Source organism: Carettochelys insculpta, chromosome 5 (assembly GCF_033958435.1).
Source record: "Carettochelys insculpta isolate YL-2023 chromosome 5, ASM3395843v1, whole genome shotgun sequence".
NCBI classification, from domain to species: Eukaryota; Metazoa; Chordata; order Testudines; family Carettochelyidae; genus Carettochelys; species Carettochelys insculpta.
In genome coordinates, this window is record NC_134141.1 from 128,893,586 (window position 1) to 128,917,313 (window position 23,728).

Below are 23,728 nucleotides of genomic sequence, written 5' to 3' on the forward strand. Positions count from 1 at the left end.
GTGCATAAAGTGTCACTTTAACCATCCTTCTCCCTCACCCTGGTCTGTCTTTTCTGTTAGTAACTCTTTAGATATTTAGATCTGAGGAACTGGCGAGCGTGTTGTTTTGGGTAAGATCCAAGTCTATAGTGACCGGGGTCTGGGGCTGGACCCTTTGGGTCTGGGAGAATCTGTGCGGTGTTGGTGAAACAGGCTTAAGAGCCTCTCACCTAAGTTGGGGTTGTTGCTCTGGGCTGGTGCAGCAGCTGGGCAGTCTGTGGGTTTGCTCGTGTGGCTCTGGCTGGCCAGTGGGGCTGGCAGAGGTGCTGTGGTGGCTGGTTGGATTTGCCTTAGTGAGAAGGAAGTCCCAGCCCGGGCTGTGAGTGGCCCAGATTTTAAGCAAAGGTGCCCCGGACTGATTTCTCCAGCCGTGCCCAGAACCCCCGTTCTATCACACCTCATTGATTCCAATCCATGTCTGAGGAGGCTGGCTCTGAACAGGCCATGGCGGATTGCCTGAAAGGGACACAGACAGGTGACCTGCCCATGTGTTGGGCTCCATGTCTGCCACTGGGATTCCCTCCACATGGGCAAGGGGATAAAGCGGCCCTGGGGCTGTTCCACCTTTGTCTGCTGTGCGTGGGGCCTGGCCAGTCGCTGATCCGGCCTGAGAAGGCTGCACTCCGGAGACTTTTACATGGTGTTGCCAGATTTTTGAAAAGTTACATGGGACAGGCAGCCCCACCTGTGGGATCCCTGGCCAGGGCAGCCTGCCCTGCGTAACAGTGCTGAAAACCAGGGTGGAGCGGGATCCGCAGCCCTGCCGCTGGGAGTCAGCTGGCGCATGGAGCCCTGCTGGCAGTGCCAGCCGTGGGACCCCCAGCCATGTCAGGGCTGGGGGACGACCTACAGCCCTGCCCCTGGGAGCTGGCTTGGCACTGAGCCTGGCTGGGAAGGCAGGAATCCCTGCAGCACAGCCCGGCATCTCAGAGTAGCTGCGTGCCAATGACTGCCATTGGCAGCCTCAGCTGCAGGAACCCTGCTCAGTCAGTCAGTTGGTCAGTCGGTTGGTTGGTCCATTGGTTGGTAAGTCCGTTGGTTGTTTGGTCGGTCTGTCCATCCATCCATCCATCAGTCAGTCCATCCGTCCGTCCGGCGGTCAGTCGGTCGGTCCGTCCATCCATCTGTTTGGTCAGTTGGTCAGTCCATTGGTTGGTCGGTAGGTCGGTCAGTCCGTCTGTCTGTCCGTCCGTCCATCGGTCTGTTTGGTCGGTTGGTCAGTCGGTCGGTCCATCCATCCACCAGTCAGTCGGTCGGTCCGTTGGTCAGTCCCTCAGCCGGTCCATTGGTCGGTCGGTTGGTCTGTCTGTCCATTGGCTGGTACGTCGGTCGGTCGGTCGGTCAGTCGGTCCGTTTGGTTGGTCGGTCGGGAGGCAATTGTTACGACAATTCCCAGCAGGACATTTTTGTTCGAATGTGGGCCACGGGACTGGTTGTGGGAATGTGGGACTGAGCCGCACATTGTGGGACCGCTGGTAACCCTACTTGTATGGAAGTAGCCTGCTCCACCTCCGCCTCTGTGGCAACCGGCACCAAGAACTTTGGGACTGGGGTGTGTAATTTGGTGGCTTTAACAATTTTCCTCTCACCCGTGTCCTTCTTTCTGTTTATTCATAGCCCTCTGGATGGTAGATTGGAGAGGCCGGGCCTGGCTGCCCCGGGGTCAGGTCTGAGGTGCGCACCGACCCGGGGGTGGCTGGGCCCTCGGGAGGGAAGAGCCTGTGTGGATCTGGGGAGGTGGGTTTCCCACCTGCGTGCAGAGGGGACGGGCAGTGGCAGGAGGGAAGCTGGAGTGTGGCAGGGACGTGCTGGGGTGACTTTGTGCTGCTGGCCAGAGAGGCGACAGCCGTGCTGGGTGTGACGGGTTTTGTGCTTGTAGTGGAGGCCCCCGGCCTGGACTGTCAGTAGCCCCGTCTGAGCAGTTCGCCTGCTTTGGCTCTCTCAGGTGCGCCCAGAAAACCTCCCATATTCCGCCCCGCTGCGGGCAGGTGCCCGACTCACTGCCTGACTTCCTCTGGCTCCCCTCCTGCCCCTGCCCAAGGCTGGCCGCTGTGCTCCTGCAGGGGTGCTGGATCTCACAGGCCCCCTGCCCTGCCCCTCAACGCACACGTGGGGAGGCGCTTGGCACACCCAGCCCATGCGGGAGCTTGGCCGGTGCCTCGCGTGCGGGTCTCTTACTGAGGCAGGATCTGGTAGAGCAGGTTCTCGGCTTTGCGCTTCTCCTCCAGGTAGGCCTGGGTCCGCTCCTCCACCAGCTTCTCCAGGTTGTTGGCGTACTGCTCCATGCGCGACAGCAGGTTGTCCAGGATGCTGGTGCTGCCCTCCCTGCAGAGACAGGCCAGCAGCCGGCCCAGGGAGCAGAGGGGCCCCTTGTGTCCATGACACAGTGGGGCGCTGTAACACAGGCCCAGCCAGTGCCCACTCCCCAGGGCTGTGGCTCCGTCTCCTCTCGGGGGAGGCTGTGACACCCCACAATGCCCGACGGTATTCACACCAAGCTCTGAGTCATGTTCCTTGACCACTGTGTGCCTCAGTTTCCCTTATGGTCTGCATGGCGCCACGTGGATGTGGGGGGAGGCCAGCCTGTCTGCCCTTGGAGAGGCTGACACAGGCCTGGCTGTGGTCTGGCTCAGGGGCCAGCACCGTAGCAATGGAGGGTCTGAACGCCCAGAGTGGGCGTGAGCAGCCTGCACCCCCGGGCTCAGCTGCTGCCCAGCGGCCCACACACAATTGGGGAGGTGGGGGAGAAGAGACCCTGCCATCTTCCCACTTTCCGGGGGGCCACGTGGGCCACACCCCAACACCTCGGGATTCCCATTCCCCGAGGAGTCAGGAGAGCAACCTGTTCCCCACCCCGCCCAACCCTGGCCCCCGGGTGCCTCCTTCACACACCCTGGCGCCACTCCCAGCCGTCCCCAGGCCCTGAGGGGGAGCGGGCAGCCCCGTACCCCTCCCAGCACCCCAGGACCCAGCGGAGGGCCCCCCCCCCGGGACACCCACTTGTTGAATCTGCGGATGAAAATCTTGATCTGGCTGAAGTCGGGGCGGTCGGCGGGCTCCTGGGCCCAGCAGCGCTGCATGAGAGCGGCCAGTTCCTCGCTGTGCTGCCCCAGGTCGACGGAGGGCCGGAAATAGGGTGCCTGGCTATTGCGCACCTTCTGCACGACCTCTGCAGAGACAGGCGCATCACCCGGCCTGCCACACGCCCGCCAAAGGCATGGAGTCCAGTCAGGCGCCAGGCCCTGTCCCGGTGTGACCTCCCCCTGCCTGGGCCGGACACCCCCACTCGCTGCCCTGTGCCGGTCTGACCTCCCCCCGCCTGGGCCGGACACCCCCAGGGCACCCGCACTCGCTGCCCTGCGCCGGTCTGACCTCCCCCCGCCTGGGCTGGACGCCCCCAGGGCACCTGCACTCGCTGCCCTGTGCCGGTGTGACCTCCCCCCGCCTGGGCCGGACGCCCCCAGGGCACCCGCACTCGCTGCCCTGCGCCGGTCTGACCTCCCCCCGCCTGGGCCGGACGCCCCCAGGGCACCCGCACTCGCTGCCCTGCGCCAGTCTGACCTCCCCCCGCCTGGGCCGGACGCCCCCAGGGCACCCGCACTCGCTGCCCTGTGCCGGTCTGACCTCCCCCTGCCTGGGCCGGACAACCCCACTCGCTGCCCTGTGCCGGTCTGACCTCCCCCCGCCTGGGCCGGACGCCCCCAGGGCACCCGCACTCGCTGCCCTGCGCCAGTCTGACCTCCCCCCGCCTGGGCCGGACGCCCCCAGGGCACCTGCACTCGCTGCCCTGCGCCGGTCTGACCTCCCCCCGCCTGGGCCGGACGCCCCCAGGGCACCTGCACTCGCTGCCCTGCGCCGGTCTGACCTCCCCCCGCCTGGGCCGGACGCCCCCAGGGCACCTGCACTCGCTGCCCTGCGCCGGTCTGACCTCCCCCCGCCTGGGCTGGACGCCCCCAGGGCACCTGCACTCGCTGCCCTGTGCCGGTGTGACCTCCCCCCGCCTGGGCCGGACGCCCCCAGGGCACCCGCACTCGCTGCCCTGCGCCGGTCTGACCTCCCCCCACCTGGGCCGGACGCCCCCAGGGCACCCGCACTCGCTGCCCTGCACCGGTCTGACCTCCCCCCGCCTGGGCCGGACGCCCCCAGGGCACCCGCACTCGCTGCCCTGTGCCGGTCTGACCTCCCCCTGCCTGGGCCGGACAACCCCACTCGCTGCCCTGTGCCGGTCTGACCTCCCCCCGCCTGGGCCGGACGCCCCCAGGGCACCCGCACTCGCTGCCCTGCGCCAGTCTGACCTCCCCCCGCCTGGGCCGGACGCCCCCAGGGCACCTGCACTCGCTGCCCTGCGCCGGTCTGACCTCCCCCCGCCTGGGCCGGACGCCCCCAGGGCACCTGCACTCGCTGCCCTGCGCCGGTCTGACCTCCCCCCGCCTGGGCCGGACGCCCCCAGGGCACCTGCACTCGCTGCCCTGCGCCGGTCTGACCTCCCCCCGCCTGGGCCGGACGCCCCCAGGGCACCTGCACTTGCTGCCCTGCGCTGGTCTGACCTCCCCCCGCCTGGGCTGGACGCCCCCAAGGCACCCGCACTCGCTGCCCTGCGCCGGTCTGACCTCCCCCCGCCTGGGCCGAACGCCCCCAGGGCACCTGCACTTGCTGCCCTGCGCTGGTCTGACCTCCCCCCGCCTGGGCCGGACACCCCCAAGGCACCCGCACTTGCTGCCCTGCGCCGGTGTGACCTCCCCCCGCCTGGGCCGGACATCCCCAGGGCACCCTCACTCGCTGCCCTGCGCCAGTCTGACCTCCCCCTGCTTGGGCCGGACACCCCCAAGGCACCCGCACTCGCTGCCCTGCGCCGGTCTGACCTCCCCCCGCCTGGGCCGGACACCCCCAAGGCACCCGCACTTGCTGCCCTGCGCCGGTCTGACCTCCCCCTGCTTGGGCCGGACGCCCCTAGGGAACTGTCACTCACTGTCCTGCACCTAGGGAGTCTGCCCCCTATCCCTGCCCCACTCCTAGCAACCCAGCCCCACAATGCTCCTCCTCCCTGCCCACACTGTCCCCTCAGCACTCACACCTCAGGGCCCAATCCCTGCCACCCTGTCCTGGAGACACTACCCCCCCACAGCCCCAGGGACTCTCACCCTTGGGGCTCAGGTCCATGCCCTCGATGTAGAAGGGCCCATTTCGCAGGGCGATCTCCTGCAGGATGATGCCAAAGCTGTACACGTCGGCCTTCTGCATACCCTGCAGGGGCAGGCGCCCCTTCTGCAGGAGCTCTGGGGCCGTCCACAGCTTCTCTGGAAGGGCAAGAAGCACAGCTGAACCCATCTGGAGCCCCCTGGGCACAGCCCAGCCAGATCAGGGAGCCCCGCCGGAGGTGCGCACGGCCCGGCCGGCTAAGGGAGCCCCGCCAGAGGTGCGCACGGCCCGGCCAGCCGAGGGAGCCCTGCCGGAGGTGTGCACGGCCCAGCCGGCTGAGGGAGCCCCGCAGGAGGTGTGCACGGCCCAGCCGGCTGAGGGAGCCCCGCAGGAGGTGTGCACGGCCCAGCCGGCCGAGGGAGCCCCGCCAGAGGTGCGCACGGCCCGGCCGGCCGAGGGAGCCCCGCAGGAGGTGTGCACGGCCCGGCCAGCCGAGGGAGCCCTGCCGGAGGTGTGCACGGCCCAGCCGGCTGAGGGAGCCCCGCAGGAGGTGTGCACGGCCCAGCCGGCTGAGGGAGCCCCGCAGGAGGTGTGCACGGCCCAGCCGGCCGAGGGAGCCCCGCAGGAGGTGTGCACGGCCCAGCCGGCTGAGGGAGCCCCGCAGGAGGTGTGCACGGCCCAGCCGGCCGAGGGAGCCCCGCCGGAGGTGTGCACGGCCCAGCCGGCTGAGGGAGCCCCGCCGGAGGTGTGCACGGCCCAGCCGGCCGAGGGAGCCCCGCCGGAGGTGTGCACGGCCCAGCCGGCCGAGGGAGCCCCGCCGGAGGTGTGCACGGCCCAGCCGGCCGAGGGAGCCCCGCCGGAGGTGTGCACGGCCCAGCCGGCCGAGGGAGCCCCGCCGGAGGTGTGCACGGCCCAGCCGGCCGAGGGAGCCCCGCCGGAGGTGTGCACGGCCCAGGCTGGCGGCTGCTGAAGGAGGAGCTGTGGGGCAGCCCAGGAGCAAAGGCCTGGCTGAGCTGCCCTCAGGCCTGGCATGCTGGCAGCACCGGGCCGGGAGGGCAGTAGGGCACTCACTGGCGTACAGCGCGTAGCTGTCCTCGGCGTCGCTGCTGGAGCGGAAGCTGGCCAGCCCATAGTCCGTGATCTTCAGCACGAAGCGGCTGTCCACCACGCAGTTGGAGGACTTGAGGCTACCGTGGTGCCCAATGATGCTGTTGTGGAGAAAGGCCATTCCCTGTGCCAGAGAGGCACTGCTGAGACCTCGCCCGCTGGCCTCGGGGGCCAGGGCCTGACCTATGCCCCAGCCGGGACCTGGGGAGCCCCTGGGGTGGTACCTGCAGCCCCCGGGCGTGGGCACAGCCACCAAGGGGTCTCCAGCAGAGAGCTCACGGCCCATCTGGCTGGGGGCTGGGGCCAGGGGCTCTGCACTCCTGAGGCACTTGAAGCAAGGCCAGGTGGTTCCCTTCTCTAGAGTGTGGGCCCCCCGGCGCCAGCACCAGCGCCAGAGCAGGGCTGGTGCTGCCGTCTGGCTCTGGAACTCGCTCCTGACCAGCCCTGCTCCCCCAATGCCAGCAGGGCCCAGGAGAGGCACCCGCCCCCCAGCTCCGGGAGGGGTGCCCACCTCGCAGGTCCGGGAGAGGCGCCTGCCCCACAGCTCAGAGACCTGCCCCACGGCTCTGGGGGAGGTGCCCACCCCGCAGGTCCGGGAGAGGCGCCTGCCCCACAGCTCAGAGACCTGCCCCACGGCTCTGGGGGAGGTGCCCACCCCGCAGGTCCGGGAGAGGCGCCTGCCCCACGGCTCAGAGACCTGCCCCACGGCTCTGGGGGAGGTGCCCGCCCCGCGCTCGTACCTTGACGATGTCGTTGATGAGCGAGTAGCGGAACATCCAGTCCAGGTTGATGCTGTCGTTCTCCAGGATGTCCTGGGGGCGGAGAGGGGAGTGTGTTAGGAGTGGGCTCTGGGTCCCCAGCCAAGCAGCCGCCTGCCAGGCGCTCGCCTCAGGGCTGATGTGCCCCATCCCAGGGGACCTGCAGCTGCCAGCACCAGGAGTCCCACCCAGCCACACCGGAGCCCTCATGGCCCTGTGCCTGGCAGACCCCGCGCTGCGAGGCTGCTGTCAGGACCAGCCTGCCACGGTGACGTGGGCCCTCTCTCCCAGGGGCACAGGGCGTAAGGCCGGCAGGGCCCTGACCACATGGAGTCCCTCCGCAGCCCTGCACAGGGCACTGGGCCCTGAGCGACAGAGACCCCACCACAGCCCTCGCGCTCAGCTGCCCCCCTCAACGTTTACACTGGTTTCCCAAGTGGCACTTGCCTGGCACCAGCTTCCAGCCATTGGTTCCCACCAGCCTTTCCCTGCTAGCTTCAGAGCCCAGGCCCACCGTCCAGCCAGCACGCCCCCTCTGGGCCTGCGCGTGCCCTGGGGCAGGGAGGTGCGCTCCCCTGCGCCCAGCCCTGGGGAGCCCCACCCCAGGGACCACATCTGGTTCCAGTGTCTGCGTCTCAGCGGAGAGAGGCCGCGAAGGGCCAGGGCAGGGATCCGAGGGCTACAGAAACTGCTGGCCAGAGCAGCGTCCGGAGCATGGCGCGTACCGTGTGCAGACAGAAGCCCTGGTGTGATGGAGTGGGGGGGGTGCATGTGTGAGTCAGGCTGGATGTCCGAGGCAAGCAGCAGCTCCCAGTGGCTAAGGATGACCCTGGGGCTACAACTGGCAGATAACACCTCTGCCTGAACAAAGAGCAGGGAGGAGCTGAGCTGGGGGTTTTGAATCGGGGGCGGCAGTTAGAGGGAGGAAAAGGGAGAGCTGGAAGGCAGCCAGCCTGAGGAGGGGGAAAGCTACACCCCAGAGGGGCTCCCCTCGGGGTCTTCCCCCCAGAACAGGTCGGAAGGACTGTCTCTGGCTGCTGTGCTGTCGCTTCTGTGAGAAACTGGGCATCTGTTGTCTAATAAACCTTCTGTTGTACCTGCTGAATGAGAGTCTCTCCTGCCAGCGGACGGGGTGCAGTGCAGGGGGACCCCTGAACCCCATCACACCTGGCTCTGCCGGACTCCCCGCACTAGCAGGGAAAGCCGGGCAAATTCCAGCAGGGAATACAAGTGCCAGTCGTTGACACTGCCGCAGCGCAGTGGGACCACCACTGCTTGTGGAGACGAGCGCCTGGCTGCTGGGAGGGGCAGGCTGTCTGCGACGGAAGCTGGCTCCATTTCCAGGTGTGTGTCTGCAACCAGCCAGGCCCAGGGCCAGAGGAGAAAACGCTGCCAGTTGTCTGGCTGTGGGGTGGGGGGCAGCGTGCCCCTGCAGGAAGCTGGTCCTTTGTCTGAGCCAGGTGCCACTCAGCCTGTGGTGGCTGAGGATAACGCAGCTGTCCCAGAGTCGGCTCTGGACACAACTGGAGCCCAGAGAGGGACAGGTCCTAGCTTGGTGTCTGCTGGGGAGGACAACGCTTTAACTCGACTGAATCCAGCCAGCGTCATGAGAGAACCCCAGAGACTGAACAGTTCTGGTGCTGGGAGAGGGTGAGAAACCTGTCTGGTCAGGGTGATCCCCTAACCAGCGCACACAGAGAGCACGGGGTGATAGAACTGTGGTGCCGACAGACAGCAGGACAACTTGCAGCGAGGAGCTGCCCATCCTCGTGTGCCGAGCCTGGCCTGTAAGGATGGCTGGAAAGGGAATGGAAGTGCCTGTCACCTTCCCTGCAGTGAAGTGGAAACTGCAGTGGGAAGGAGCAAGCCTCTGAGCTTTTAGTTAGCAAAGCTGTTTGCCTGAGAGGCGCCCAGATGGGCCAGAGCTGGTTCTGGGTGCGAGCGAGGGAGCAATGCCCTCGAAAGCCAGGTGACAGCACAGTGCTGACCGAAGCTCCTGAAAAGGAGATTTCCCCAGGTCTTTGCAAGCCGTGTACGGAGACAGAAGGGGAGGCTGACCGAGGAAGAGCAGACCAAATGTCCGTCTGTCTCGAGAAGGCAGCAGTTTAGCTGGCAAGTAGTTTGTTTCAGTTCCTAACCAGCAGGATTTCTCTGCCGAGGGTGAAACCACTGGCCTTGGTTTGGAAGGTCCAATGTGGACAGCTTAGAGGAGGTTTCAGGCGGATGGAAAATTATTCCAAGGAAGCTGAATCTGTCGGAATTGGCAGAGCCCTGTGAGGACCATGTGGATGTGTCTGACCAGTCCGTGCTCCTGGGCATGGATGTTTCCGCGTCAGTTCTGTTCATGGGCAGTCAGTGTCGGGTTCAGAGGAAGGACTGGGTAGCTGAGTGTGCAGAACCAGAACAGCCGCATGGCTGATCTCTCTAGGGTGCAGGGGTGGTGGGTGAAGCCCCATCTCCAGACACTAAACATGGGTAATCTTTAATGGTCTCCACCTCTGATTCCCTGTGGAAGCAGAAGCTGGTGAGGGAAGGGCAACAGACCTGTGAGTGTGACCGGACAGTGAAAATGGACCTGAGCCTTTGGGACAGAGAGCAGCTTTGGAAGTAGTGACAGTTAAGGAGCTGGAAACTGATGAACATATCAGTGTCTGTGTCGACACCAACGACCCGACTGACTGGGGGGAGAAAGCCTCCCTGGGGGTTAGCAGCCCCATGGCCACTGTTAGCCCAGCCAGCGAGGGAGAGCCCTCAGGGCAAAGAGGAAGGAAAAAACGTGGCTTTGCAAAGGGAAGCCACAGGGGAACACTGAAGGCGTGGGGCCGAGGACGGGGCCTGACCAGAGAATTGGGCCTGTGCCCCAGCAATGGGTTTGCTCTTGTTAGTGATGTTAACTGTCGTGACTGCTGACCCCAAACCCTGTAAAGACGGAACATGTGCGTGATGTCTGGGGGCTCTGGACCACGGTGTGCGCCGAAAGAGCCTGTAATTCTAGAAGTGCACACTGGGTGCCTACAACTAGTTGTAGACCGTCTCCCTCGAGAAAGGACAGCTCACAGCTGGCATGTGGTATGAAAGGGGAAACTGAGGCACCCCCCAGCGCGTGCCTGGCTGAATGCCAGACTTCCCACCCCCTAAGGGAGGGGAACGTCTAACGGATGTCGTGGTATTTGGAGCGCAGCCATTCGCCAAGTTCGCTATTTTGTTTCGCTCTTGGCAAGATCACCTGAAACAGGGTCTGCAACCGAAAGAGCGAGCAGAGCCTTTTTGTCAGGCTGGGTTACGGAATCAACCCTCCACGAGCGCCGTGCGCGGGAGTCGCTGCAAAACGCTGCAGGTAAATACACACAAGTGAGCGACGGCGGCGAACGCCCGGTTGGTCGCCCGCTTTAAGAACGGCGCACGCAAGGATTGGCACCCGTCAGAACGTTGGTCCCCAGCCCAGGCTCTACTGCCCCACCCTGCAAACCCGCCTCCTGCCTCCTCAGGCCTACCCCGCTGAGCCCCAAACCACCATTCCAGCCCCAGATTTAACCCCTTCAGCCCCAAAGCCAGGATCTTCCAGGCTCGGCCAAGGAGCTCCTGCCCAGCCCCGGCAGAGCAGGCTCAGCCGCCCCTCCTCCCAGCTCTCCTGCAGGCTGCCCTCGCCCCGGCTCCCTGACCTGCCAGCTGTCCCCCACTGCCGCTGGGCGCTCAGCGGCTCCAGAGGCTGCTGCTGCTGCTGCAGCCAAACAACTAAATTCCCTTTTGACTGCCGGCGCTGTTTACCAGGCAGCAGCCTCCGAAGCCACTGCTGACCCCAAGCCGCAAGTGGCTCTGGAGCTGCAGGTTGCTGACCTCTGGCCTAAAACGTGTAGAAACCATGCTGCAGAAGCAGGTGCAATCCACAGTTGTTCTCACCCAGCATTACCTTGGATCTGTAAAAGAATATGACACTGCGCTGGGGCTGTCACCTTACTGGATGCTAAAATGAACATGCAGACACTGCTGCAACCACCATCCTAGGTTCGCATCAAACCGTGTGCCAAGGGGGCCAAGGGAGGTGTGTAATGAAAGCTGCTCACTCGCTGGGTCTGTTTATTCTGCTCCTACATTCGTATCGCTTTTATCTGTGGAGTTACAAGTATGGGCTCAGCGCTTGCATTTGAGATGTAAGTTTCTGGGAGACCTCAAGGGGAGGCCTGGTGCCCTGGCGTGAGAGGTCCCTAGTCAGGGGAAGCTGCACTTGACAAAACGTCTTATCGGGTGCCAAGCCACAGCTCAGCAATTTGGCTGTTGATTTGTAACCCACAGACAGGCGATGGCTGATTGCCTGAAAAGGACTTGGACAGGTGACCTGCCTATGCGAGAGGCTCTATCTGGGATGTGCTTCCACACAGGGAGAACAATGGAACTTCCTCCGCATAAGCAAAGGTATAGAGAGGGCCCTGAGGTTTCTCTGTCTTAGTCCAGCTCATCACTTCAGGAGCATCTCTGCTGTGAACTGAGCCCAGAAGGATCGCTGACCTGTCCCAGCAAAGGATGTGCTCCAGAGACTTTTACCATAGCAGCCTGCTCCACCTGCTGCAGCCTGCACCAAGAACCGTGTGATTGGTGTGTGTAATTTAGTTGCTTTGACGGTTTTTACTCTCGCCCTATTTGTTCTTTCTTTTTAGTCATAAACCTTTAGATGTTAGACGGTAACGGACTGACCTCACGTGCTGTTTTGGGTAAGGCCTGAGGCGTATGTTGATCTGGGATGTGGCTGGTCCCTTTGGTACTGGAAGAGCCTGTGTGGATTTGGTGAGATCGGGTTCATACCCTGTGTGTGGAGGGGTCGGGCTGTGGTATGAGGGAAGCTGGGGCGTCTCAGGGAGTTGCTGGGGTGACGTCTCGCTGGCCAGTGAGGTGACAGCCATGCTCGGTGTGACAGGTTTGGTGCCCTGTAGTGGAGGCCCCGCAGTCCGGGCTGGCAGTAGCCCTGTTTTAAGCAGTTCACTCTGATTTGGCCCTCTCAGCTGTGCCCAGAAAACCTATATTCCACCACTCCAATCCTGCGAGAACAGGGGTTGTCACCCCTGTGCACATTCCAATTCCCACCGCCAGCCACCCAGGCAGAGTTCCTGTTCCCATCCCATCTCCATCAGCCTTCTGCCGTCCTGTCCTCACTAGCCAGCGACGGGCTCTTCCCCGCGGTCCCCTCTGGCACACAGGGAGGCGGTTCTGGGCACCCCAGAAGCTCTGCTTTCAGGATTCCCACCCGCGGTCACATTGGTCTGTTGAAAACGTCCCTCCGGGCTCTGCTCTGGGAGACGCCCTTCTGGAGCTGGACATGCTGATCACACGGGCTGGAACCGCCCCTGCTTGCACCTACTGAACGTGGCCAGATCTCGGTCACAGGTCCTGGGCAGTGACCAGACTCCCAACCCGGGATTAACTGGTCTGCAGCCATGCCGACGTGCTCCCCTGTGCCGGGGGTAACCCCCTCACACTAGCAGAGCTTCTGTAGCGTCTCGTGACAGCGGATCCAGCAGCCCACGGGCAGGAGAGCCCCATCTGCCGTTACTGGGGACGATGCAGACCCTTCCCACCCCGGCAGAGGCGCTGGAGGAGGCGCTGTCCTGCCTGCTGGTTGGACCAGTGGCCCGTTACAGACCCTGCCAGCCCCTCGCCAGGGCTCACCTGCAGGCTGCCCCGCGGGCAGTACTCGGTCACGATGCAGATGTTGGGAGGGTCGATGCAGGCGCCGATGAACCTGGTCAGGTGGTTGAACTGGATGTCCCTCATCTGGGCCGGAAAGAGAAGCAGGGACCCTCAGAGCCTGGCTGGGCACCACTGCACCCCGAGGCCTGCAAGGGGAGGGACCAGCCTGGGCGCCTGGCGCTCAGCACAGCCGCCGTGAGGTCCCCGGGGCAGGAGCTCAGCCGCAGGCCACACTGCGAGGAGCAGCGCGCAGCTGTCCCTAGGCCTGGCCTGGGCCCAAGAGCCAGCGGAGGCACACGCGTACCACGCTTCGCACACCCCGTGAGCACACCAACCATGACCTGTGCCGCGTGGGGGGCCCAGGCTCCACAAGGCATCCCGCCAGCCGGGCCAGGCGCTGAGCCACACTGCACGCGGCCAGTGCTGGGAAGCCCCTAAGCCGGCCAGCGCCAGGCACTGCCCTCTCCCACCGCAGCCTGGCCCGGGTACCTACGTGCTTCAGCTCAAAGAGCACCTGCCGCGTCAGCTCGATCCGCTTCTTGTTCATGTGCTTGATGGCCACCACATTGCCCTGGGGGCAGGGAGAGGGTCAGTGCCTGCCCGCAGGGCTCGGCACCAGGGGAGGGAGCCGGGCAGGGCTCGGTGCCAGCGGAGGGAGCCGGGCAGGGCTAAGCGCCAGGGGACGGAGCCGGGGAGGGAGCCGGGCAGGGCTCGGCACCAGGGGAGGGAGCCGGGCAGGGCTAAGCGCCAGGGGACGGAGCCGGGCAGGGCTAGGCGCCAGGGGACGGAGCCGGGCAGGGCTAAGCGCCAGGGGACGGAGCCGGGGAGGGAGCCGGGCAGGGCTAAGCGCCAGGGGACGGAGCCAGGGAGGGAGCCGGGCAGGGCTCGGCGCCAGGGGACGGAGCCAGGCAGGGCTAAGCGCCAGGGGACGGAGCCGGGGAGGGAGCCGGGCAGGGCTCGGCACCAGGGGAGGGAGCCGGGCAGGGCTAAGCGCCAGGGGACGGAGCCGGGGAGGGAGCCGGGCAGGGCTAAGTGCCAGGGGAGGGAGCCGGGCAGGGCTCGGCGCCAGGGGAGGGAGCCGGGCAGGGCTCGGAGCCAGGGGAGGGAGCCGGGCAGGGCTCGGTGCCAGGGGAGGGAGCCGGGCAGGGCTAAGCGCCAGGGGACGGAGCCGGGGAGGGAGCCGGGCAGGGCTAAGCGCCAGGGGAGGGAGCCGGGCAGGGCTCGGAGCCAGGGGAGGGAGCCGGGCAGGGCTCGGTGCCAGGGGAGGGAGCCGGGCAGGGCTCGGTGCCAGGGGAGAGAGCCGGGCAGGGCTCGGCGCCAGGGGACGGAGCCAGGCAGGGCTAAGCGCCAGGGGAGGGAGCCGCGCAGGGCTCGGCGCCAGGGGACGGAGCCGCGCAGGGCTAAGCGCCAGGGGAGAGAGCCGGGCAGGGCTCGGCGCCAGGGGAGAGAGCCGCGCAGGGCTAAGCGCCAGGGGAGAGAGCCGGGCAGGGCTCGGCACCAGGGGACGGAGCCGCGCAGGGCTCGGCGCCAGGGGACGGAGCCGGGCAGGGCTCGGCGCCAGGGGAGGGAGCCGGGCAGGGCTCGGCGCCAGGGGAGAGAGCCGGGCAGGGCTCGGCGCCAGGGGACGGAGCCGCGCAGGGCTCGGCGCCAGGGGAGGGAGCCGGGCAGGGCTCGGCGCCAGGGGAGAGAGCCGGGCAGGGCTCGGCGCCAGGGGACGGAGCCGCGCAGGGCTAAGCGCCAGGGGAGGGAGCCGCGCAGGGCTCGGCGCCGGGCCAGGCCACAGGTAGGGAGAGCTGCAGGCACTCACCTTGAAGTGGCCGGTGTTGGCGAAGATCTGGTACTTGCCATGGGCCGTCATGAGGGAGCCGTAGCTGGAGCCTCGCTGGGAGGGAAGCAGTTGTTAGGCAGGGGCAGGCCGCTAGGCTGGGGACAGCAGAAGGGGCAGCAGCGTGGGATGGTCAGTGGGTGCCTGGAGGTGATGGGGCGGCTGCAGGGGCTGAGGGGTGCACAGAGCCTGGTACACAGGGACCAGCTCTCCAGGGCAGGGAGGGGCACAGGGCCCTGGAGGGGAGGGCTGGGGGGGGGGCAGGTCTCGGGGGAGGGGCGGGGCACAGATCCCCCTTCTCTGGGGGGAGGGCCCGGTTCAGGGGCGCAAGGGGTTCTCACCAGCGACAGGGTGAGCCGGCTGCCCGCCCCCTTGTGGTAGCGCTCGGCTGTCCCGAACTGCAGCTCGTCCCAGCGGATTCTCCACAGCATGCTGGCCAGCTCCTTCTCCACCCGCAGCTTCCTGGGGGCGCAGGCCGTCAGTGCGGCTCCAGGGCACCCCTCTAGGGTCTGGCCTGCCCCCAGCCCGCCGTCTGTCCAGGGCGCAGCCGGACCCTTGTGCCACCCTGCCCCCCACCGGGCTGGTCCCGTCACACTCAGCGTGCACACGCAGCGTAACGTGCCGTGGGTGTGCAGCACACGCGTGCTGGGGAACACAAACATGGGGGGGAGCCTGTGACTAAGGGGGGCTGAGCTGCACCCCTCTGAGGACGCAGTCACCCCCTGCTGCAGCCCTCTGGCAGCTGTGGCCAGTCGGATGGGAGGGGGGCCCGAGCACACTGCCCGGGCATGAGGCACCGGGTGGCACCCATGGCCGGTCACCCTGGCGAGCTTCCTCCCAGCCCTGCACTGGCACAGTGCTGCCAGCCCCTGCACCCCACAGCGCCTCTCCTCCATGGGGGCAGCTCTGCCCGGCAGCGGCACCTGCCAGCCTGGGGCTTGGGAAGAGCAGCACGAGCCAGGCCAGAGCTGTGCCGCCCCAGGGAGCGGGCGCTGCAGAGCCTGGCCTGGCACTCTGGGGTGGGCCAAGAGGCAGAGCCCTGCAGTCCTGGGGATCTGCTCAGGACCTGGCGCCTGTGGCTCATTGCTGCAGATGTGAGTCTGATACTGCACCCACTCTGGGCTCTACCCAGCGGGGCACAAAGCTCAGGGAGGGGTATCTGGCATCACTGGATGAGCGGCACGGGGGGACCGTTCTCAGGAAGCTGCAGGCCCCAGCGAGGGGCACAGAGCACAAGTCTGGGAGAGACACTAACAACCGCAGCCCCCAAGCGAAAATAGGCTGCCATGGCCAGCGTCGCTGCTCAAGAGGCCTGTGGTATTGGCACCGCGCCGGGGGGAGGGACGCGGCTCTGACACCGTGTAAAAGGGAGGGACATGGCTCCGACACCGCGCCGGGGGGAGGGACGCGGCTCCGACACCGTGTAAAAGGGAGGGACATGGCTCCGACACCGCGCCAGAGGGAAGGACATGGCTCCAACGCCACGCTGGGGGGAGGGATGCGGCTCCGACGCTGTGTAAAAGGGAGGGACGCGGCTCTGACACCACGCCGGGGGGAGGGACGCGGCTCCGACACCGTGCCATGAGGAAGGATGAGGCTCTGATACTGCGCTGGGGGGATGGACGCAGCTCTGACACTGCACCAAGGGGAGGGACGCGGCTCCGACACTGTGCAAAAGGGAGGGGTGCACCTCCGACACTGCACTGGGGGGAGGTACTTGGCTCCGACACTGCGCCGGGGGGAGGGACGCGGCTCCGACACTGCGCCGGGGGGAGGGACGCGGCTCCGACACTGCACCGGGGGGAGGGACGTGGCTCCGACACCACGCTGGGGGGGGTGAGGGACACGGCTCCGACACCGCGCCAAGGGGGAGGGGTGCACCTCCGACACCGCACCGGCGGAAGGGATGCGGCTCCGACACCGCGCCAAGGAGGAGGGACGCAGCTCCGACACCGCGCCGGGGGGGGAGGGATGTGGCTCCCACACTGCGACGGGGGGAGGGACGCGGCTCCGACACTGTGCAAAAGGGAGGGGTGCACCTCCGACACCGCGCCGGGGGAAGGACGCGGCTCCGACACCGCGCCAAGGGGGATGGACACGGCTCCGACACCGCGCCAAGGAGGAGGGACGCGGCTCTGACACCGCGCCGGGGGGGGAGGGGTGTGGCTCCCACACTGCGCCGGGGGGAGGGACACGGCTCCGACACCGCACCGGGGGGGGGGAAGGACACAGCTCCGACACTGTGCAAAAGGGAGGGGTGCACCTCCGACACTGCACGGGGGGGAGGTACTTGGCTCCGACACCGCGCCGGGGGAAGGACACGGCTCCGACACCGCGCCGGGGGTGGGGATGTGGCTCTGACACCGCGCCAGGGGGAGGGACGCAGCTCTGACATCACGCCAAGGGGGAGGGACGCGGCTCCGACACTGCAGCGGGGGGGGAGGGACGCGGCTCCAACACCGTGCCAAGGGGGAGGGACGCGGCTCCGACACCACACCGGGGGGAGGGACGCAGCTCTGACACCACGGCGGGGGGGGAGGGACACAGCTCCAACACCGTGCCATGAGGAAGGATGAGGCTCTGATACTGCGCCGGGGGGATGGACGCAGCTCTGACACTGCACCAAGGGGAGGGACACGGCTCCGACACTGTGCAAAAGGGAGGGGTGCACCTCCGACACCGCGCCGGGGGAAGGACGCGGCTCCGACACAGCACCGGGGGGGGGGGGACGCGGCTCCGACACAGCACCGGGCGGGGGGAGGGACACGGTTCCGACACCGCGCCGGGGGGGGGGAGGGACGCGGCTCCGACACCGCGCCGGGGGGAGGGACGCGGCTCCGACACGGTGCCGGAAGCAGAGCACACTGCCGGTGGCGGCCCCAGGGCAGGGTGCCATGGCAGGACGCAGCCTCTCACCTGAAAATCAGGAAGCTGGAGATCCCAAAGATGACGAGGGTGAGGCCGGTGCCCAGCGCCACGATGGCCAGCGTGGAGAACGGGGCTGGAAAGAGGAGCGCACAGCTCCTTAGTGGGAGGGGGCTCCCCAAGCATGCGCTGTGCCTGTCGCACGCTCAGCCCTTCCGCTGGGCTCCCACCATGAGCCGCCCCCAGCCTGGGCCTAGCCCCAGTCCTGAGGGTGGCAGCCCCAGGCCTGGCAGAGCCCCCCGAGCTCAGAGACCCGGGAAGAGTCGTGGGGAAGGTACCAGCCCCTAAGGCGGGGTTGACAAGCCAAAGAACCAGAAGAGCCACTCTTCCAATTCAGCACACACAGAGCGACTCGAGAGACCGGGGACGGTCCTCAGCGAGCAACGCCGCACCGCGCTTTCGTGACCCGTTTGAGAGCAGTGCACACGACGGCTTATGACGCGGGATGTGGCTAGCGCAGGGCACTCACGAGCTGGTTCCTCACACGGCCCACGTGCGTCTGCACCATCATCCTCCTGCCTTTCACTCTCAGCCCACTACAGTTATGCCACTTTTACAGCACGTGTAATTTCCCTTTTCCCGCTTACAGCGTGCTGCCCTTCACAGCAGGAACGCCGCCAGCCGCCTTCGCCTTTGCCAAATCAAGGCATCGTCAGCAACACTTGCAAAGCTCAGCCGGGGAGGGCCAGCTCGGGGGTGTGAGCGTGGGCCTGCTAAACCCCGGGCTGTGAGCTCAGGGCGGCGCTGAGGGGGCTGGGGCAAATAGACTTGAAAAAACAAAAATCTGCCAGGGATGGTGCTTGGCCCTGCCAGGAGGGCAGGCCGCTGCACTCGATGACCTCTGCAGGTCCCTTGCAGCTCTGAGAGAGGCAGATCTCCATCCCGCTGTGCGGTGCACGTGTTAAAGGGGAGTTACCCAACATCTGGAGACCGCACATCGCTTGCAGGACGTTCACCAGGTATCGGAAATAATCAGGAGGCTTTTTCACTTTGCAATTACAATGTCGGGAGCCACAGAGGCCCTTAAAGAGACGCATGCAGCCCTTGCCCTAAGGAGAAGTGGGGGCTGGGGGGTGGCCACAGTCCTGGCAGAGCACCCCGAGCTCAGCCCCGAAGAAGAGGTGGGGGTGGGGGCCGGGGCCTGGCAGGGGAGCAGGTATCCCTGCAGTTCTGGGCAGTTTGCTGCGGGTGGGGCATGTGCCTCCCAGTGGAGAGGCTGCCGGCCCCAGGGCTGCACCCACACCCCGCCCCGGCTGCCTGCCGGGGAGCAGTGGTGTGGGTGGGGCTCAGGAGCCGGCCCTGGCAGACCTCTTACCTCCACTTTTGTCACAGGAGGGGTCGTCCACGTCGAAGACACAGGGGGGGCTGTCGAGGGGGGGTGCCCCCTTCACCCAGTGAATGGGCCTCCCTGGCCAGGTCAGCTTCTTCTCAGCCCCCACGTAGTGCGCGGCCACCTGCATGGAGAGGGAACGGCTGGGTCTCGGCTCCCGCCACGGCAATGCCCCGGCACCACCAGCCCCGCCCAGGCCCCAGCCAGCAGGTGCCCCCCATGCAGCCCCCGAGCAGGCCAGAAGCTGCCATGCACCTCCTGTCCCCCTGGGGCCCGGCTGGGGCTCCCCGCACTGGGGCAGCTCCTGCTGCAGAGGGCCAGGCCTGCACCCACCTCAAACTCCCCGCTCTGGGGGTCGCCCATCGCCCACAGGCTGAAGTCCGTGTCCCGGTCGTTGTTGCTGTCCATGCTCACCAGCCCGGTCACCCCTGGAAGGGAGGGACAGGTGAGCGCCCAGGGCTGCGAGGAAAGAGCTCCCTGCCCAGGCAGTGCTCAGTGGCTCCCCCCGAAAACGCGAGCGGCACCTGGGTCTGGGGGATCCCCTCCACCCCCAGCAGTCCCTGTGCCCAGCTGGGTGCTGCGCTCGATCGCCCTGGGGTCAGCGCAGGCGTGGCGGGGACGGGGGTGGGGCCCTGCCAGCCCCAGGCCGGGCAGCATCTCCCCCCGCCCCCCCGTACCATAGAACTTCCGGTCCCGCATCCTCTGCACGATGCGCAGCCCGTCCTTCTGGGAGCCGCCCTCGGCCAGCGTCTCGTTCAGCGCCAGGGCGTAGAGCAGCACGCCGTCGTGGAAGCAGCCGGCCACCAGGTTCATCTGCGCCGGAGACAGTCACGGTCCTGCGCCCGCTGCGGAGACGCGCGTGCCTACCCGCCGACGCCGCCTGCCCCAGGGACAGCCCCGCGCCCTCACCCGCCGACCCCAGGGACAGCCCCGCGCCCTCACCCGCCGACGCCGCCTGCCCCAGGGACAGCCCCGCGCCCTCACCCGCCGACGCCGCCTGCACCAGGGACAGCCCGGCGCCCTCACCCGCCGACCCCGCCTGCACCAGGGACAGCCCCGCGCCCTCACCCGCCGACGCCGCCTGCCCCAGGGACAGCCCCGCGCCCTCACCCGCCGACGCCGCCTGCCCCAGGGACAGCCCCGCGCCCTCACCCGCCGACGCTGCCTGCCCCAGGGACAGCCCCGCGCCCTCACCCGCCAACGCCGCCTGCACCAGGGACAGCCCCGCGCCCTCACCCGCCGACCCCAGGGACAGCCCCGCGCCCTCACCCGCCGACGCCGCCTGCCCCAGGGACAGCCCCGCGCCCTCACCCGCCGACACCGCCTGCACCAAGGACAGCCCCGTGCCCTCACCCGCCGACGCCGCCTGCACCAAGGACAGCCCCGCGCCCTCACCCGCCGACCCCGCCTGCACCAAGGACAGCCCCGCGCCCTCACCCGCCGACGCCGCCTGCACCAAGGACAGCCCCGCGCCCTCACCCGCTGACCCCGCCTGCACCAAGGACAGCCCCGCGCCCTCACCCGCCGATGCCGCCTGCACCAAGGACAGCCCCGCGCCCTCACCCGCCGACCCCGCCTGCACCAAGGACAGCCCCGCGGCGTTATCCGCCGACGCCGCCTGCCCCAGGGACAGCCCCGCGCCCTCACCCGCCGACACCGCCTGCCCCAGAGACAGCCCCACACCCAGCCTGGCTCCAGCCCCATGCCCTTACCCACCAACGCCGCCTGTACGCCTTCCCTGAATGACACGGAGACAGACCCTTATCCCCCAACCCCTGTACACCTTCCCTGCACCTGCCCCAAGGACAGCCCCACAACCGGCCTGGCTCCAGCCCAATGGCCCTTACCCCCCCCACAACACCTGTACGCCTTCCCAGTGTCCACCCCAAGCCTGCAGTGGAGACAGTCCCGCTTAGCCCCCAACTTCATGGTCCTTACCCCGATCCAGCCTGCACATAGCCTGGCCAGCTGCAGCCATCACCAGAGCTGCCCCCAGACCCTGTCCCAGCCACGTTCCATGCTTGCAGCCTGACCCCCTGTGGGAGGTGTCTGTGCCCTCTGCTCCGCATAGGAGCCAGCCAGGGCAGCAGCCGCAGCATCCCCACCTCAGCACTGCGCCCCTAACCGGGGGGTGGGTAGGGACTGCCAAGCAGCCTCGCAGCAGAGCCATAGTGGGGGTGCTACAAGCCCAACCACTCTCCAGAGACTCACCAACAGCCAGGACGACCCCCAGTGCCCTGGCTCCAGTCCCCTTCCCCAGCCAGTCCTCCTCCTAGGGACCACCCAGGGGGACCCCAAAAGGCAGAGAAAACCCCACAGCTGGCCCAGGCTGGCCCACGGGAGCTGAGAAGCTGCTTCTCGGCCTCCAAGGACACTCGGGAGCTGACTGAGAGGGCGCCTGAGCCGCTAGCCCTATGTCTGAAACACCACGGGAGACGGGAGAGGCTGCAGCAGAACTCTGCCCGCTACGGAAAGGGAATGAGGACAACCCAGAGCATCGCAGACAAGGCAGCTTCACCTCCGGAGCAAAGAACCCAGGAGTCGACCTGCACACGTCTGGAAGATAATTAGGCGCCAGGCAGCAGCCAGCATAGATTAGTAAGGAACCAATCGTGTCTAACCAGCCTCAGAGCTTCCTTGCACAGGCCGTCAGCCTTGTGGCTCGGGGAGCGGGAGATGTGGCGTACCTAATCTTAGCAAAGCGTGTGCTACGGTCTTGCACGACCTTCTCTTTGAGAAATGAGGGAACTACAACCTCAGGTGGGGCTCCTGTGAGGGGGTGCGTGGCTGGCTGGCTAGGAAGTTATCAGTGGTTCACAGTCAGGCTGGAAGGGAAAAGGTTCTGCAGCAGTCACTTCTGGGACCGGTTCTGTCCAATATCTTCCAGACCGATGTAGATACTGGCACAGAGCATTTGCGCATCACATCTGCTGAGGACACCAAGCTGGCGGGGTTGCAAGCAGCAAGGGAGGTTTAGTCTGGCCAGCAGGAAAATCTCTCTAACTGTCAGGGGCGTTAATTAAGCACTGGAGTCAGTCTCCTGGGGCAGCTGTGGGAGCTCCTGCTGACCGGCCTCTGACACTTCCGGGATATCGGACACAGAGAGTCTGTATTTTCTGCTATGAAAGCGAGACACAACGGTACTTCTTCATTGCTACGCGACCTCGTTACGCTGCCTCCTTTGGGTTTTGCTGTGTGTGTTGCTGTTTGTTTGGGGGGTGTTATGTATTTAGGTCTGATGTGATGCAGTGGGTGGGTGTCTGTGGATTTTATTCCCTGAGCTAGTATGCATGGGTTTCCTAGTGTCCTACAGTAACCTGAGGTGGCTGCCTCAGTTTCCCCAGGCACGACATTGGTGCACAGTGGGTAATGGGAGTTTCAGTGTGACGATGTTTCACACGTAGACAATGGAGCTCCAGGCTCTTTGTAACCTAGGCAACCAGGTGACACTGTTCTTCCTGGGGAAACAGGACAGAAGCGGGACGAAGGGCCAGGCTGGTGTGAATTGGAATGGGGTGGGGGTGGGGCGGGTGGGGGTGGCTGGGGAGGGAGGAAGGGGCCAGGGCCCAGCTCAGGGACCCCTGTGGGCCCCCCTCCCTGAGATGGATTATACCGACGGTTTCTGGTCCCTGTGCTGAGCAGTCTGTTCTGGAGCCACATCTGCCTGCAGGTGAGGGCAACGCCTGCCTGCCCCCTCACGTGGCCCTGGCCCACTCCAGGGCGTGTGACGACCTGCCGGGTGCTGCTTGCCCCACAGTGTGTGAACACTGCTCTAGGTGCTGCCTGGCCCTGCCGCGAGGACTTCTGGAGGTCCACCGATTCCTGGGGGTGCCTGGGCTCAGGCAGGAGCTCAGGTTCTAGGGCCCTACAGCATCCTGCAGCGCGAGAGGCAGCCTCACCCAGACCCCCCCAGCAGGGAAGCAGCCCCACCGCCCAAGTCCCAGGGCCCAAGTCAGCTGGCAGGGGCCCGCCGGACGCTGGCTTTGCTGTCTCATTCGCCCTAGACGTAGCCAAGCCTCCCTGCCATGCAGCCACCATGAGACCCTGCAGCAGTGAGTTCCACAGGCCAAGGGGAGCATTCCCTCTGTCCAGCTGAAAGCCTGCTGCCCTTTGCCGTCCCTGGAGCATGCTCGTGGTGCACAGGAGGGGAGAGAGACGCCCACAAACAGCCCCACCCACCTCACCGTACAGGCACAGCGCAAGTGACGGCCCAGGCAACCCCATCGCACACGTTGCCGCTTCTGAATCCAGGGCGTTGCTAAGCGACGCTCCCGGCGGCACATTCACCACGCAAGAAAGAAGAGGTCAAGGCTGCCCTCCCTCCTCTGCTTCCTGCCAACGCCACAGCCCACAGCAGCTGGCACTGTGCAGGGCACTGCAACAGCCTTACCTCTGACCCGCGCCCCGGCCGCGACGGCCTTACCTCTGACCCGCGCCCCGGCCGCGACGGCCTTAACTCTCACCCCAGCCCGGCCGCGGCGGCCTTAACTCTGACCCCAGCCCGGCCGCCTGGGCACAGCCGCTGCTGCTGCAGCCAGACTCTGCAGTGCACTGGCACCCTTCCCACCACTGCAGCTGCCACTTGAGGCTGAGAAGGGCAGTGCACGGTATGGCCAGTACACGTGTGGGGGCTTGAGGCCAGAGTACTTGTCAGGGCAGTGTGGGTGTACGTGTGTAAAGGCAATGTGTGGGGGAGTGCGCGCATGTGTGCAGTTTGCAGTATGGTCAGTGCACGTGTGTGGGTGTATGAGGGCAGCGTGTGATAAGGTCAGTGTATGTGTGTGGGTGTGCAGGAGCAGCATGTGATATGGTCAGTGTATGTGTGTGGGTGTGTAAGAGCAGTGTGTGGTACGGTCAGTGTGGGTGTGTAAGAGCAGCATGTGATATGGTCAGTGTAGGTGTGTGGGTGTATAAGAGCAGCGT

The 23,728-nt window shown here is 66.3% G+C and overlaps 1 protein-coding gene across 5 annotated transcripts in view; it reads right to left on the reverse strand.

The window, feature by feature from the left end:
* Positions 1 to 23,728, reverse strand: part of NPR2 (natriuretic peptide receptor 2) — a 64,281-nt gene that overhangs the window by 4,889 nt on the left and 35,664 nt on the right. The window contains exons 4-16 of one of the 5 annotated variants that reach the window (XR_012645821.1): positions 19,483 to 19,618; positions 19,139 to 19,233; positions 18,791 to 18,929; positions 17,467 to 17,551; positions 14,892 to 15,012; positions 14,533 to 14,607; positions 13,219 to 13,296; positions 12,705 to 12,809; positions 7,026 to 7,097; positions 6,258 to 6,409; positions 5,181 to 5,336; positions 3,040 to 3,234; positions 2,218 to 2,408 (exon numbers count right to left, since the gene is read on the reverse strand). Coding sequence is in view for 2 of the 5 variants with exons in the window: in XM_074995913.1 (XP_074852014.1) it covers positions 2,218 to 2,364; positions 3,040 to 3,234; positions 5,181 to 5,336; positions 6,258 to 6,409; positions 7,026 to 7,097; positions 12,705 to 12,809; positions 13,219 to 13,296; positions 14,533 to 14,607; positions 14,892 to 15,012; positions 17,467 to 17,551; positions 18,791 to 18,929; positions 19,139 to 19,233; positions 19,483 to 19,618 (1,556 nt within the window). In the remaining 3 variants the exon portion in view is untranslated. Of the gene's footprint in view, positions 1 to 2,217; positions 2,409 to 3,039; positions 3,235 to 5,180; positions 5,337 to 6,249; positions 6,410 to 7,025; positions 7,098 to 12,704; positions 12,810 to 13,218; positions 13,297 to 14,532; positions 14,608 to 14,891; positions 15,013 to 17,466; positions 17,552 to 18,790; positions 18,930 to 19,138; positions 19,234 to 19,482; positions 19,619 to 23,728 lie in introns of all 5 variants that reach the window. The other 4 variants (XR_012645822.1, XR_012645820.1, XM_074995913.1 and 1 more) reach the window with 4 other exon arrangements.